The sequence below is a fragment of the Procambarus clarkii genome, chromosome 26 (assembly GCF_040958095.1).
Source record: "Procambarus clarkii isolate CNS0578487 chromosome 26, FALCON_Pclarkii_2.0, whole genome shotgun sequence".
Lineage (NCBI taxonomy): Eukaryota > Metazoa > Arthropoda > Malacostraca > Decapoda > Cambaridae > Procambarus > Procambarus clarkii.
In genome coordinates, this window is record NC_091175.1 from 20998137 (window position 1) to 21014807 (window position 16671).

Here is a 16671-nt window from a genome sequence, read left to right on the forward strand (position 1 = left end):
ACGGGCATTCGGATGTGTAGACAGCACAATGAGCGGACGGCAGAGTTGGAGGGTGGGGTGAGTGAGTAGCAAGGTGGGTGGCAAAGGGTGGGTGGCCAGCAGTGGACAAGCAGGTGGCAGATTGGGTCGTCAGGCTGGCGGTGTCAGAGATATCGGACTAGGACTATCACAGACTGGCTTAACCCTTACACTGCTCAGGGGTCCTTGGGACATTTACACCTCTGTGCGCAAGAAAAAAAAAAATTCAAACAAATTTTTTCGTCTTCTAAACATGTTAATTTGTGTCCCCTGAGCACGGAAAAAATAAAAAAAAAATCGTAGGTGACATATTTTGGGCGCAATTGACCGAGGAAGTCTGGCAAAAAGTGGGCGTTGACAGAGCGGTCGTCAGACCCGGTCAGCGTCACCCGCGTTGACAGATGGGAGTTGCCACAAAGATATTATTACCTAATTGTTTCAATGTCTCCGATTGATTTTTTCTTAGTTTTTTTGCAGTAATATTATTCAATAGTGTGTATTGTAATATATTTATATAATAAAAGTGGTTAATAATCGCTATACTCAAAAGTATGATGTGCATATTAGTGATTCAATTATTATGTTTATAAAACTATAAACAAATAGTTTTGCTGCTATTACACTCTATACACAGGTTATATATAAGTATTGGCATGTTTTGGTCACCATAATGAACCACTAAGTTGGTATTGAGAGTCGAAAAGCAACGAGGAGTTACCGCCACACACCAGCCAGCCACTCGCTGCCACTCCCTCAACACACGCACTAAACTTTCTCCCCCAACAATACCAGTTGTGGTGTTATTACACTATATACAGACGTTACATATAAGTATGTGTATATTTTGTTCACCACAACTGTACAGCTAAGCTGATATAGTTAGTTCAGGCACTAAGAGTCGTCGCTATACACAGATGGCGGCTCCCTCACTCATTCAAGGTCACACGCACTAAACTTTCTCCCCCAACAATACCAGTTGTGGTGTTATTACACTATATACAGACGTTATATATAAGTATGTGTATATTTTGTTCACCACAACTGTACAGCTAAGCTGATATAGTTAGTTCAGGCACTAAGAGTCGTCGCTATACACAGATGGCGGCTGGCGGCTCCCTCACTCTTTCAAGGTCACACGCACTAAACTTTCTCCCCCAACAATACCTTTTGCAGTGTTATTACCCTATATACACATATTATATATAAATATCTACATGATTTATGCACCGTAACTGTACACCTAAGCTTGTAGTGCGCCCAAAGAGCATAGTGGCCACCCTCTGAACAGCTAGACAAATCGTGCAGACGACGTCACCTCCGTCACCCATATGGCTCCTCCCAGCATAATCCTTTTGCTGTTATTACACTAATACACACATTATATATAAGTATCTACATTTGTGTTCACCATAGAGAACCACTGACCTGGTATGGTGAATGCAAACAATAACAGGTGGCCACACAGTCAGTAAACGATGCTGTCTCCCTCCGTCTCTCAGCATCACTCCTCCCACAGCACTAATTATTACAACAATCCTGCTATTATCACAACCCTGGTTATTTATATCAGTCATTGGTCATCTGTAATATTGTCATCGCTAAATAATAACAATTATATATTTATTTTGACATTTTTCGGCGATGCTGTGGTCACAAGCTGAACATCAATGCTGTTCGCTCATGCTGCGTGCGCCGGCCTTGGTTGCTCCAACAGTACTGTGCCTCTCACACCTGAGAATATTGCCCACGATTTTTTTTTTAAATTGCATCTGTTTACAAGAGCCCTGAGGAAGCTACTGTGAACCCCGTGTAGCCGCGGGCCATTTGAATCAGGCCTGGCACCCTATGGCGTATATATACGCCATGCGCACCATGGGACATGTTACTCAGGGCGTATATATACGCCATGCGCAGTTTAAGGGTTAAAGGTCACACCTGATCCATACCCTAGGGCGCTTGACAGCTGAGTGGACAGCGCTTCGGTTTCGTAGTCCTGAGGTTCTGGGTTCGATCCCCAGTGGAGGCGGAGACAAATGAGCAAAAAGTTTCTTTCATCACTGATGCCTCTGTTACCTAGCAGTAAATAGGTACCTGGGAGTTAGACAGCTGCTACGGGCTGCTTCCTGGGAGTGTGTAACAAAAAGGAGGCCTGGTCGAGGACCGGGCCGCGGGGACGCTAAGCCCCGAAATCATCTAGAAAACCTCAAAGTTACCTCCGCATACCCCTAACAGGACCCTCCCAGCTATGTTCTTCCCACCTATCCCCTAACCCTCCTGCCACATCTGAGATTAGGATTTGGTTATGATTCTCAACTATCTTCTTACCAGCTGGTGGCTTGGGAGACAGACTGCCCAAGTGCCTGATAGCAGACTCATAATGTTTATTAACTGTGACTGATTGCAACTAACTGTGAATGCTTGATTGACTGTAAATGCCTGACTAGTTGATACCACAATTGCGAATGCCTTTGACTAATTATGATTGTGACTTGTCTTAAATGTGAATGCCTGACTGACTTGCTGTGACTATAAATGCCTGACTGGCTGTGACTGGCTGCTACATAAGAGAGGCAGTGAAATCTGCAAAAGGAAAATGTAACTGTTGGCCTGGCAAGGTGAAAGTTGTTACTACAAACCCAGTACAGTGTAGTGGGCTCCAGTTTAACGAGCATTGAACTCGGTAAACTTGATACCATTCCTGATTTAATAGCTAATGACTCTGTAAATAAGACTCCAGTTATTAATTTCAAATTCAGTCTTTAGAACCAGCTGAATGATAAACGAGAGGTCCTTAAATTGAGTGGATATTGTAATGCATGCAACATCCCTCATGTGTCCGGGATTTTTACTCCCATGAATAAGCAAAGTACAGTATAAGCAATAAGTTTGATAAGCAAAGTATTTAGGACAAAATTGACTAAATGAGTTTATCTTGTTAATTTTGAAAATTATTCAAATATTGTACAGTACAAATTAGTTTTGATTAACCCTTGTATGGCGCCTGGCTATTTAGCATGCCACTCACAGGCGCATACCAAAAAAAAAAAAAAAAAATTTTTCTTCTAAACCTGTTAATTTGTGTTCATTGATCATGGGAAAAATAATAAAAAAAAACGTAAGTGGCATATACTGTATTGCCCACTATAGGGCGGGGAAGTCTGGCAAAAAACAGGCGCTGACTCAGCGTGCGCCCCAGACGGTCAGTTGCTCACCAGCTGTCAGGCCGGAGTTGTCACAAAGAGATAATTACCTAATTATTTCAATGTCTCTGATTGATTTTTCGTAGTTTTTTTGCTGTAATATTATTCAATAGTGTGTAGTGTGATATATTTATATAATAAAATGAGTGAATCATTGCTGTACTCAAAAATATGGTGTACATATTGTTGATTCAATTATGTTCATCAAACAGTGAACAAATACTTTGTCGGTTATTACACTATATACACAGATTATATATAAGTATCTGCATGTTTTGTTCACCATAACGAACCACTAAGTTGCTATTATGAGTAAAAAAGTAACGAGGAGTGACTGCCACACACCAGCCAGCCACTCACTCCCTCAACACCTCACTCGCCCACATTCTCCTTCCACCATACTGTTTTTGTTTTTATTCACTATGTACAGATGTTATATATAAGTATCTACATTCGTGTTCACCATAACGAACCACTAAGTTGGCATGCTGAGTGGCAGTGCCAGTGGCAGCCCGCACTGGCTGCTAATTCCTCCCTCCCTCAAGTCACCTGACTCGCCCACATTCTTCTCCCACAATACTGTTTTTGATTTTATTCACAATACACAGACGCTATATATAAGTATCTACATTCGTGTTCACCATAACGAACCACTAAGTTGGTATGCTGAGTGGCAGTGGCAATGGCAGCCAGTGGCAGCCCACCACTGGCTGCCACTCCCTCGCTCCCTCACCTCACCTGACTTGCCACCATTCTCCTCCCACCATACTGTTTTTGCTTTTATATACAGATGTTATATATAAGTATTTACATGTTTTGTTCACCATAACTGTACATCTAAGCTTGTATGGTGAGTAAAGGCACAAAGACGTAGCTACTCACACAGTCAGCTGGTGGCGGCCGCCCTCAAGGCCAGACACACTAATATTTCTCCTCCAACAATACTGTTTGTGGTGTTATTACGCTATATACACACATTATATATAAGTATCTACCTGTTTTATTCACTATACTTGCACAAGTAAACTGGTATGGTGCCCAAAGACCATAGTGGCCACCAGCAAACAACATGATAAATTGTGCAGACGACACACCTCCCTCACCAAAATGGAGGCTCCCAACCTACTCCTCTTGCTGTTTATACCCTCTATACACACGTTATATATAAGTATCTAGATTTGTGTTCACCATAGCGAACCACTAAGCTGGTATGGTGAGTGCAGTCAATAGAAGGTGGCCACACAGTCAGAAGACAACGCCACCACCTTCCCTCCCACAGCATTACTCCTCTCTCCATGGAGCACAGCGCTAAATATCACCACAATCTTGCTATTATCAGAACCCTGGTCAGTTTTATCACCATCAGGGGTCTTCTGTAATAATATCATCGCTACATAATAGCATGAACAAGTATATTATGCCATTTTTAGGCGATGCTGTGGTCACAAGCTGAACAGCAGTGCTGTGAGCTCAAGCTGCGTACGTCAGGCTTGGTAACTCACTCAATACTGAGGCCCCTAACATCCGGGAATTTGGCCCATGATTTTTTTAAAAAATGGCGTCTGTTTACAAGAGCCCTGATGAAGGTGTGGTGAACCCCGTGTATCCGCGGGCCGTTTAAATCTTGCGTGGTACTCCAAAAGCATCATATGATGCGATGCGCAGTTTACTGCAAGTCGATCAAAGCATCATATGATGCGATGCGCAATTTAAGGGTTAAAGTGCTTCATTTCATTTTACGTGTGTGATTTTATAAACATGATGGACCTAACTGAAAGTATAGCTGAAGCTGCTCGGTCTAATGTGTATTCATCAACTACTCATGAACCAGAAAGGCTCAGATGTTGTGTCCTACAGTAGTAAAGAAATTAACAACACTTGAGAATATAACCAACAAAGTTCCAAGGCAATTTCAATACTGTATATGAAACCATTCTCTTGGATATTAAGTTGGGGAATCATATTTCATCTAATTTAATCCCACCTTCCCTAACTACCTCATGGTTTAGACACTTGGAAAATTTGGGGGTACATAGTATAGCATACATGTTAAGAGTATATTTGTAGTGAACGACAGATGGTTTGCAGTTGATTTATACTGTACTGTATTCTAAAATCCACCTTTGATATGAATCTTTAAATTTGATTCCTCCATACGTGTCCCCGAAACACATTAATTAGGTACTTTCATAAGAGTTCAGATAATTATAATAAAACAGAAGGTAATCTGACCATTAAGTTCATGCATGAGGGTCTTAGCATTGTGTGTTATACTTGTGCAAGAATTTATATTCCTCATGAATGTGTCAGAGTACATTTTACTTAGTCAGTTTAATGAGCTGCTAAGAGTTGTAGCTGCTGATGCTCATGTCTTTCTCAATGAAATAATCAATATCACTGCAACAGTTTTATTATTTTTTCAAGTATGGTATATCTGGGTGCAGCTATCTAACTGGTGGGAGTGCTTGAATAAGTTGTATGAGTTTGTGGTTTGCAACTTGAGTGCAGGAAGCTTAGTTGTCCCAGGATTAATGACATGATTCCATGTTACTCTTTGATTACTTTAGAAGAATATAAAACATCTCTTGAATGTGTTGGTTACAATTGTGTTGTTACAATGCTGTATTGCTAAAAGCAGTAAGAGGAGACCAAAATAAGAGGAAACTTGTGTTAACAAGTGAGGTAACAATGAAATGCCTCCAAAAATGGACTACACTAATTTCAAGCACTGCTAAAGTCTCTGAGAGAGTGACTAGGAGTCAATGTCCAGTTTTACTTGGAAAAATTAACTACACATATCAGATGAATGTCGATTTGCAGCGGGAAGATCCTACTTTCACAATTATTTAACCACTATGATAAAATCACAGAAACTTTAGAAGGAACCCAAAATAAAGATGATGTATGCCCAGATCTTGCAAAGGCATTTAATAAATGTGACCATAGAGTGATAGTTCATGCAGGGCAATCCAAAGAAATACTATGAAGAAGGTGGGCATTGAACTCCAGTATCCTTACAAATGGATCACAATGAGTACTGTAATAGTGAACCAAAATTCAGTCCAAGTAAAGTTTGAAGCTCTGTACCCCCAAGGCACTCTCATCTTCATACTAGACGTAAAAGAATGTACTGGCCACAGCTTCATGTCATCTTTTGCTAACAATGTGAAAATAATCATGAAAATTGCTCTGCTGCAAGGTACTGGAAAACTTCAAATAAATGCAAGTAGTCTTTTTCACTAGGCAATTTACAATTGAATTTTCTCCAGTGATAAATTCCAATTTCTCAGATATGGAAAATATTAAGAACTTTGTGAATGTTGAATACAAGATGCAGTCGGGTGTCCTAGAATGGAAACAACACGTAAAGAATCTGTATAATGATATCAGATGACCTAATCTTTAATGAATGTGTCAAAGCAAGCTTAGCAACAAACAGAAAAATGATAGGGTTGAAAGGACACCACCCTAGTGCTCCTACTTTTCAATTCACTGATGCTCTCCTGCCTTTAGTACTGCTCGGTACTCCCTTCCTTTTTCAAAGTGGGAGAGATAGCTGAAGTAAAAATAATACAGTAAACATATACAGTATGGCATACATAGACACGGCAAAACACCCAAATTAATGGGGCTATCTTAAAACACTATCCTGGATTTTCCACTTGGAATTACGGGCGTTTTGCTTAACCGCTTGTCGGATCACGACGTAAATTTACGGACCGTGTTATATTGGGTATTTACTACTCGATCGACTTGGGGTTTGTATGAATATGTTTGCCATTAAATTTTTGTTTTCTCTAATAGGCACTGTGCCTATTTGAGAAAACGGCAATGTATTGTAACTTAGAGGAGAGACTATTGAGTTGGTGACACAACGAGGGTAATCGCCCACTCCACACACTCTTGTGTTGGCCGCAATCAGGATTCTACATTTATATGCATATGTCTGTGTAGAGAATTTTATTCCGAACACTATACAAACAAAAAAAAACGGAGTGAATCAAGTATAAACTTGAAAAAACATGAGCAAAGTAAAAACTTTTTACGCTCACGGGTACAAACACGCGTAAGATTCGCGTAAGATTTTATTCGCCGCAAATTTATTTGACGCTCTGTTGGCCAATTCTACCCATGTTCTTATAGAACTTTCAATTGCGAACACATTGCTATAAAAATGAAATACGTAGCTCGAGAAATAATGTCAGGACAGTGAAATAAGTATAAACTTTCAAAGCTCTGCATCACAACAGTGTCGTCGCTGCTGAAATCACGGCTAACGCTTCGCCCAGTTCCCACACTCGTGCAGAACATAATTAGACATTGATAGGCATATGTCTGGGTGGGGAATTTTATTGCGAGTTCAGTGATATCAAAATAAGCACTGTAGGATGACTGTGAGGCTGGCAACAAACGAAAGAGTATGAACATTTACTTCCTGTTTGGGTGTCACGGCGAGTCATCTTCGTGTTTATTTACTTCGTGGTGGGATAGCAAATGCTTTGGTGACATTTTATGCATATGATCTTGTAGGGAATTTTATTGCCAACGCATTGATACCAAAATGAAAAACGTAGCTCGAGAATTGATGTTAGGAGCGTGAAAAGATTATACACTTTTTTGTGTTTACGCTTGAGCGCGCAGAAGCGTAGACACAAAAAAGTGTTTACGCTTGCGCGCGCACAAGGCGCTTTTTTTTTCACGAGTGCCGCGCGCACTAAAGTGTTAAGGGGAAGGAGACGAGACACATCACAATATATATACTGTACTGTCATACTTATATTTAAAGGGGAAGGAGACGAGACACATCACAATATATATACTGTACTGTCATACTTATATTTATTGACAATAAGTGGAACAGTGCAGTTCTAACTGTAAGGTGCAAGTCTGTGTTTCATTAAGTGCACGAGTGGCCAATCTGTCCACTAGCGAGAGACATTTTCTTGCTTCCTATTCTGATAGGAGGAACGCCAAGGGAATAGGTCACCTTCGATGGCAAGTAATGTCACTTACCTTAGCTAACTATCTGTGGTGTGTTTTATTCCACCCAAAGCTGTCATTGCTTGGGGATGACTTTTTCACTTTCAGAATTTTTTAAACTTCAAAGGGATCTGCTTTGTTAGTCCATCTAAGGAAGAAAATCTCTTGGTCCCTCATTGATATAAAAAGACTATTTCTTACTAGGTAGTTATCTTGAGATGATTTCGGGGCTTTTAGTGTCCCCGCGGCCCGGTCTTCGACAAGGCAAGAAGCAGCCCGTGACAGCTGACTAACACCCAGGTACCTATTTTACTGCTAGTTAACAGGGGCATAGGGTGAAAGAAACTCTGCCCATTGTTTCTCGCCGGCGCCTGGGATCGAACCCAGGACCACAGGATCACAAGTCCAGCGTGCTGTCCGCTCGGCTGACCGACTCCCTGGTAGAGTGCATATACCTGAAATCATGGAATATGAGTATGTGAGTCTTGGACTGTTAAGATTTTAAATATTATAAACCATTACTAGGGGGTTTTAGTGCATTCGATTGATGAAGATTAAGCCAGCAAAGCGGTGGCACGGGCATGAATAGTCCATAACTAATACTGTAACTAGTGCAATCTTAGCGTAACTGTTTTATACTTTAGAAAATGCTCGGGAAGAATAAATGCTATTTTGATTTTTTTTTTTTTCAGGAAGATGAATTTAAGGATATGCTGAAGGCAGCTGCAAGAATTGAATTTCACTATTCACACTGGTTTGATGAAGTTATTGTTAATGATGAGCTGTCCTCCGCCTTTGAACGTTTAGTTGCTGCTGTAAATAAAGTGGAATCGGAACCTCTCTGGGTGCCTGCATCATGGGTGCAATAATTGTGGTCAGATTACATGGGTAGTGCAGCAATAAGATTTGTTCTTCATGCATTACCTATATATTTAAGTAGGTCAGTGACAAACAACCGCTTTGTGACTTATCACATCAAGATGCAATCTTGCCAACACACCTGTCTTTAATTTTGGTTGGTGCCTTTCTTTTTCTGAAGGAGTTAAGAGAGAATTGAGAATGCCTATATTCATTGTTGCTCTTCAATAGCTAGATCATGTTAAAGACAAAGTGTTGGTATTTCTATGGGTAGTTTCCCAGTCCAGTTTTCCTGTAAGATCAAAATCCATTATCAAGAAATGCTGTTTCTTGTAACCATTGTCATATTTATATGCTAATGTTTATACCTAAATGGTCCACTTCAATATTAACAGGTACAGCTGAGCATGGAGAAAGTGTTCAATGTGCAGCAATATGTGAACTGCACTATTTAATCTTTTAATATACAACTGCAAAGCTTAGTTAATAAAGATCATTAACATGAGATGGACCATATGATAGAAAATTTGGCATTATAGCTATAATGGGTGTCAGGAGTAAATGACACCCTCTGGGTCCCACTTCTGTTGTTTCATAAGTCTTGCCATGATGTGGAAGTTAGTGTAAGTACAGTATACCAAATACTTGCTACCAAGCTATCAACATCTCTACAACAGCAGAAAGAGAAGTAATCAAGGCCATTTTTTCTAACTTTACTCTATGCCTCTCTCCCAGTATATCAGTTCCCAGGATCTGTTTCAGTGGACTCCACTCCCCCATCTCCAATATCTCTTGTGCCTCGTACCTACTTAATATTACTGACTTGTAGAGGTGTGCATGTAATCCTGTAAGTGATGAGTTGTTTCAGTTCAAAGCATGTTGAACTTAATCTTCTGCTGCCATTATTATTTATTATAATTATTAATGTCATCATCAACATATTGTACTAATAGATATTTATTAACATTATCACTAGATACCTCATCCCATTAAAACATTTTTCATCCCTACCATGCTGATAACTTGTTAACGAATCTCATGTACAAGTGAGAAGATGTTTGTATCGTGTGCGTGATGGTGTAGCGAGAGGGATGTCGTCATTCATTTTGAAGTGTACAAAAGCTCATGTTGTACATTGTTATTTTATGGTGTGAAAGTTGTATGATCTGGCCTTAGGTAAGACTATAACAAACTACTTGTGGAGTATTTGAGATTAGTCACTGGCAGTTCTTAATCCCATTAACTTTTATATTGATCCTAAACCAGATTAGAGTGTGATAGTCGTTTTCAGGAATCGAGACAGTTGTAGAGACTGGTTTCAAAATATTACAAACAAGCTGGCAATACTTGTTAAATGCATCCATCTAGTCTTGTGTGGAGGGTGCTCCAGCCTTGGTGCAGGAATGTTGAGTGTCCTCCAGACTATTCAGTGGCAATATTTGTGTTGTGTTTGCTGATCAACATTACCAGATGTTTGGATCAATATTAGGTAGTTACTTATGTGCTTTTCCATTGGTTGAAAGGAAATGTAGCAAGTAACTGATTGATTTTGCGTACATTCCTTAATGATAAGTATTGTATATGTAGACCTATATTTTTAGTACCTCTTTTTAAGATAAACATGAATTCTTATTTATAATGTTATCAAAACCTAATTGTTGTACAGCTGTTTACACACAGTAGCAGCTTGGAGGAAACTGACAATTTATTTATGTGAATGTTTCCTATAAAGCTACCAGTTTAGTATAATAAGTTTTAAAAAGTGAGATATGTTTTTGTTTTTTGTAAAAGCTGGCCACATGAGGGTCACACAAATCATATAGTATAAAAACCTTGCAAGTTACTAACAAAACTCTAAAAATGTTGCTAATATTGTTAGGTGACTGCTTGTTTAATAGCACAAAGTGTGGAAACAAGGTGACTTCTTTCTGAATGGATTGGCATGCTGAACAGATTTATAATCAACAGTTTCTTTGTAAATGTTTCAGTGTGCGTTGTGTGGTGACCTCAAAAACTGTATATATATATTCCAGAAACAGGAAACACACAAGTCTTGACGGCTGAGTAAATAATGTGATGCTGGGAAATTTTAAGTGGATGTGTACGATTAGATTAACAACCAGTGGAGGTATGTACGATTATCATTGGCTTATATCTATAGCCAATAAACACGGAATGTGGTTAATGCGGAAACCAGGAGATCATGTGTAGTTTGTCTTGTTCGTAATAGGATATAGATGTGTAAACAGGGTAATCACAGTGACTGTTTTATTTCTGGGTTGGGGCTTAGGAATTTTGCCAAAACTTTTGACTTGACCAGTTCTTCCACCTTCAATGTAGATGTTTTTTCAATTTTTTTTATCGTTTTAACCTGTATTTATAATCACATGTAGATTTTTCATGCAGTTGATAAACATTCTGAATTAATTTGTTCTAAGTTAATAGGCTGCCTGATATAATTTATCCCCAATTAATGGGTTTTACAATATAGTTTTTCTCCCAATCGATGGAATGACTGACCTAATTTGTCCCTTACTGATAGGCTGTTTGATATAAGTTCTCCCAAGTTAATAGGCTGTCTTGATAAAATTTATGCCTAAACATCTGTTGAAAGGCTGTCTGGTATTACTTGTTCCCTGAAATATTTTACATATTTTTAAGTTTAGAATTAATGCAGTTTAAAGTACCTAAATGTTTCATAATCATTCCAAAATAATTGTATTTTGTTTTACAATTTGTATAATCAAGTTGTGCTGACCCACAGGTTATTAAACGTTCTCATGCTATTAAACGATTAACCTCTTTGTTATAAGCAGGTAGAGTGCCATTGGTGAATGGTATGACATGTGTGAGCGGCAGGTGTTTGATGAGCACAGTGCTAGGGCAAATTCAATGTTATTAATATTATAGCAAGAAACAGGGACTGTATATGGATATCCGTATGTCTTCTCAAAGGCAAATTATTACTTTCTTTATATTTATTATGACATGAATATTTGCCGCAGATTTTGTAACTGTTTTTGTCTAAATTGTATGCCTGTAGTTCACGGATAAATTTGACAAAATTAAACTAAATTTTAATGGGCACCTGCACTGAATTTGTTATATACAGTATATAAACAATACAGTATTATCTTATTACATAACAGTTCAAATCTTCAGGTTTTTGCACAAGTTGCCCACTCATTGTTGAGATATGGCTTTCTGAACTTTGCATTTTATACCTGTCTTAAAAACTCTAGCTCTGGCTGATCACTGACACGTTCTTCAATGTTAATTTTGTGAATTTAGTAATATATTAATTCAAGCCAAAATGATAGTGGCAAAGTTGTATTCCCAACATAGTGCCTATATTGAAGAAATGTATTTATATCTTTGATGGAACAATTAAGGGTAATGATGATTGTGTTTCTGGAATGTAACTTCATCAGTTTGAGCCAGAAGGTGAAAGGCCTGATGAGCCACATCGAAGCCTGATTGCTAACTCAACAGTGACTAGTACACATTCACGCAGGATCCTTCTATATCTCTATGGCTTTCTTTCCCTCATCAACTTCCCTATTAAGACAGTGACACTAGTATAGCCTGCAGGCAGGCAGCCCCTTTTCAACATGTTCCTCTAGCCCGATTAATTTAATTTATACCCACATGGGGCCTTTCCTATATTTCCTCAATGTCCCTTTCTTTGAAATAATTTGCCTATCAGCCACTCTTGACAAATTTTGCTCTTGCTATTCCTTCCTTCATCATCCTTTTCATATGTTCAAACTATCATATTTGTCATCTCCCACTCATTTACCCTCTTACTCATGTCTCTGCCGTCTGCATCTTCATTCCACATGAACAAAGTGACCTTGCTGGAAACCAAGTACCCAAATGAGCCAAAGGAATTGTAGAAAGAACTTTTTAGCATTAGAGTAGTAAATTAAATAAAGTGGAGGAGACTGACTTGATAATGTTTATTCAAAAGAATGTGTGTACAAAGAATATAAGAATAATGTACAATTGTAGAAACAGGAGTTACACATACTGGAAATAAAAGTCAAGCCTGGCCTCGGGCCGGGCTTGGGGAGTAGAACAACTCCCAGAACCCCATCAACCAGGTATACTAATGAATCCATTATTATGCAAAGTGTTTCGGACAAAACATAAAATAAATAGACAAAGCCAATTTAACTCGAGATGTAAGGGGTTAAAATGCTTAATACTAAATGAGAAGTAAGTTAGCAAAATGAGAACGTTCATGGAAAATAACAAATGAATGCAAAAAAAGTGATTCTTGAGGATGACAGGCATAGACTTTTATAATATGGAGTCAGTATACTGATGTAGCAAAAGTATAATAGTTTATTTACATTAATAACAAAATTGAAATAAAAGGTGTAGTTTAGAACCTCATAAATGGATTATCCTGAATTATGAACAAATCCACAAGGGCCGTGATGAGGGTTTGAACTTACGCCCGGGATGATCCCAGACGCTGCCTTAGTCGACCAGGCCACGACATGGTAAAAGAACTGTAACCGGGAGTTCCACTGACTCCCATGGATCCTGCAGCCACTCCGAGACACAAATGAATGTGAGGTCAGTGGAACTCCCGGTTGCAATTCTTTTACCATGTCGTGGCCTAGTCGACTAAGGCAGCGTTTGGGATCATCACGGGCGTAAGTTCGAACCCTCATCACGGCCCTTGTGGATTTGTTCATTTGATGCATCACGCTATTGTGATTTCTGTGTGTTTCCTGAATTATATTTAGGAACTTGAGTATTCTGTAATACAGACAGTGCTACACTGTATACCTTAGCATTGCCTGGCATAACCTTTACTTCTGATGCTCTCAGCATTCCTTTAAAGTGAGATAGGATACCACTGTCTTTGATTCTTTTCAACAATATGAATGTGTTCCCAAGGAAGTGTTCTGATCATTATTTGTTTATCCTAGTTGCCCTTAATGGTCTTCCTCCTTTCCCTCTGGCAATTTCTCAGCCCTTTATGTTGATGATCTCAGTCTGTTGTCGTGAGGATGACTGCTTTTCTCCAATGCCAGGTCCACCTTGCGATTGATGCCATGTCATCCGGGGCTAATACTCACAGTTTGAAGTTCTTCACATCTAAGACTTGTGCTCTGACCTTTACTCAGAAGCAGGTCATTCTCTGTCCTCCATTGTTAACCTATGGTAATCCCCTTCTGTATAAAGATTCTACTAAACTTCTGGGGTTGATCTTTGACACTTGTTTGTCTTGGTCACCCATATATCTCACCTCATAGTTGAACACTTTAAGACCTGTATCATACTTAGTCTTGTCCCGTACTTCCTTGGGAGCCAATACTCTCTCACTCCTCTATTTGCCCTCCTCTGTTGTGCTGTTTAAACTTGATTATGACTACCCTGCTTACTCCTCTGCCTCTCCTTTGATCTTCCATCATCTTGATGCTTGAACCATACTGTACTTGGTTGTGCCTTAGCTCTGGTACCTTTTGTTTGTCCCTACCCAGAGCTTGTATGTTGAAACTGGCGTCCTGTCTACAAGATTATCATGATTGATCGGTGGAGGTGGGGTCCGTTGAGTGTTTCAAATGTGGGTTGGACATGTATTTGAGTGGGATTGGGTGGTTGTAAATAGGACCTGCCTCGTATTAGCCAATAGGCACACTGCAGTTACCTTTATTCTTATGTTCTTATGTTACTGCCTTTGCTACCTCACACGGTTCCTGCAACATCCACATTCTAGCTTATGTCGAGTTTTAGCTGTTAATACTCAGGTGGGCCCTGTTCCCTTTCACCACCATCTTTTTTTCCGTAAGGCTGTCTCACTTGTAAAATTCCCTCTTGGTTCATGTTTGCAATCTCTCTCTCTCCATATTATTCCATCCTTACCCCCATGGAGGATTCCACTTGCAAAGTTTTGTAAGACCCTGACCCCACATGGTAAAGACTTGTACCCCTCATATGGTTATAAAAAGCCTGTTCCTTAAGCACTTTTCTTTGCATTCACACTCCATTGCTCTATTCACAGATGGATCTAAGTCGGCCAATGGTGTTGACTACTTCGTTGTCTTTCCTTACATACATACACAACCTTGTATGTGCCACCTATTCCCCAGAGACTAGCATCTTCATGGCTGAACTGTGCATTTTTGTGTGACTTGCAGTGCTCTCATGGCTCTGGAGTCATTTAATCATGTGCATCCTGTGGTGGTCAAAATCCAATATTAGCTGTTTCTCATCTCCAGCAAATTTAAGACAGTCGAGTTCTGCTGGGTTCCCAGCCATATTGGTATTACCGTACCTTGAAGAAACATGCAGACACTACCACTAAGGAAGCTATCTGCACTTTTCCTTTTACCCAAAAAAGGTATTCCTTATTGAGATTTCTACACTCATTCATTCCTCAATCTGAGACCATTGGCAGGGTCATTGGTCAAGTGTTACAGGTACCAACTGTGCACTCTTAAAGGAAACCTATCCCTCTCTGCCCTTCCTCCTACAATAGTAATAGGCAGTGGGCGATGGCCCTGGCTAGGTTATGTATTGGCCGTGTGCACTTAACTCTCAGCAACTTAATGGAACACCGCCTTGTTTCTTATTGTCCAAACTGCTTGCCTTCTTACAGTCGTGCACCTCCATGCAGAATGTCCTGATTTTTAGGACATTCATATATCTTGCTGTCTTAGTGTCTCTCGGTCATTTCTCTCTCAATAGAATCCTTAATGAATTTGACAATCTGTCAAGCCTGGCCCGGGGAGTAGAACAACTCCCAGAACCCCATCAAGCAGGTATCAACCAGGACACCTTCAATATCGTTCACCTTATGTGCTTTTGTTCTCATAATGGCATCTTCAGTGATATTTAACACCTTTTGAATATTCTGTGACTGATGGTGCTACATAGTCTTTCCTGCTTGGTGCTTTCTTTATCATTTCTTTCTATGCTTTTTCTGGGGGGAGCCCCGTCGGCTCCCCGGAGCTTTACCGGCTGATATGCTAATGTCAGACTTTGGCATCAGTCATGTGTATGGAGTTCTAGGGCCTACCGGGGACCACGAGCCAGAACCTGGCCCCCTCAGAGAGGCAAGGGGAGCAATGGCCTATAGAAACCCCCGTGTGGTTGGAAGCATTCTATGTCTGCCATCGACCGGGTCAAGCATCCAGAAAGGTAAGCATTCCAAAACAAACCCCTATTCTGGTGAAAATTGCTACCTAAGCCGAACTAGTGAATAGAACTCTTCAACAGAAAACAAGGAAACTAGTATGACGTCATACGTCACCGCGCCGCTGTCTGCGCAGCTCCCCCCTCCCCGGGAGGGGGAAGGGGGAGCCCCAGACCTCCCACGCCGGCTATCCACCCATCAGTTCTTCGGCTGATGCTATAGGCAATGGTTATGTGCTCCGGCTCCAGTGGTTGTTTCAGCACTGTACCTAGAGTGTGGTGTCTGTTTTCTAGGTGGTGCGTGAGCCGGGAGTGATTCTTCAGTACTCGGGCTGCATGCACCTAGGGTTCCCTTCCCTAGGTGCCCTGTAAGTACTGCCCTTGGGGCTTGGGGCCACCTTCCACAAGTTCCTTGGGTCCTGCCCCTGCTTGGCCGTTTACTGCTTGGTTTTCGGCCGCTCTT

General features: G+C 40.2%; 1 protein-coding gene across 10 annotated transcripts in view; it reads left to right on the plus strand.

Annotated features, from left to right (window-relative positions):
- metro (membrane palmitoylated protein 7-like protein metro) overlaps positions 1-12131 on the plus strand; it is a 52362-nt gene extending 40231 nt beyond the window's left edge. For all 10 annotated transcript variants that reach the window (XM_069331966.1, XM_069331967.1, XM_069331965.1 and 7 more), the window contains one exon: positions 8891-12131. In XM_069331966.1, coding sequence (XP_069188067.1) covers positions 8891-9067 — 177 coding nt within the window. In that variant the 3' untranslated portion in view covers positions 9068-12131. The remainder of the gene's footprint in view (positions 1-8890) is intronic.
- Positions 12132-16671: the final 4540 nt, after the last annotated feature.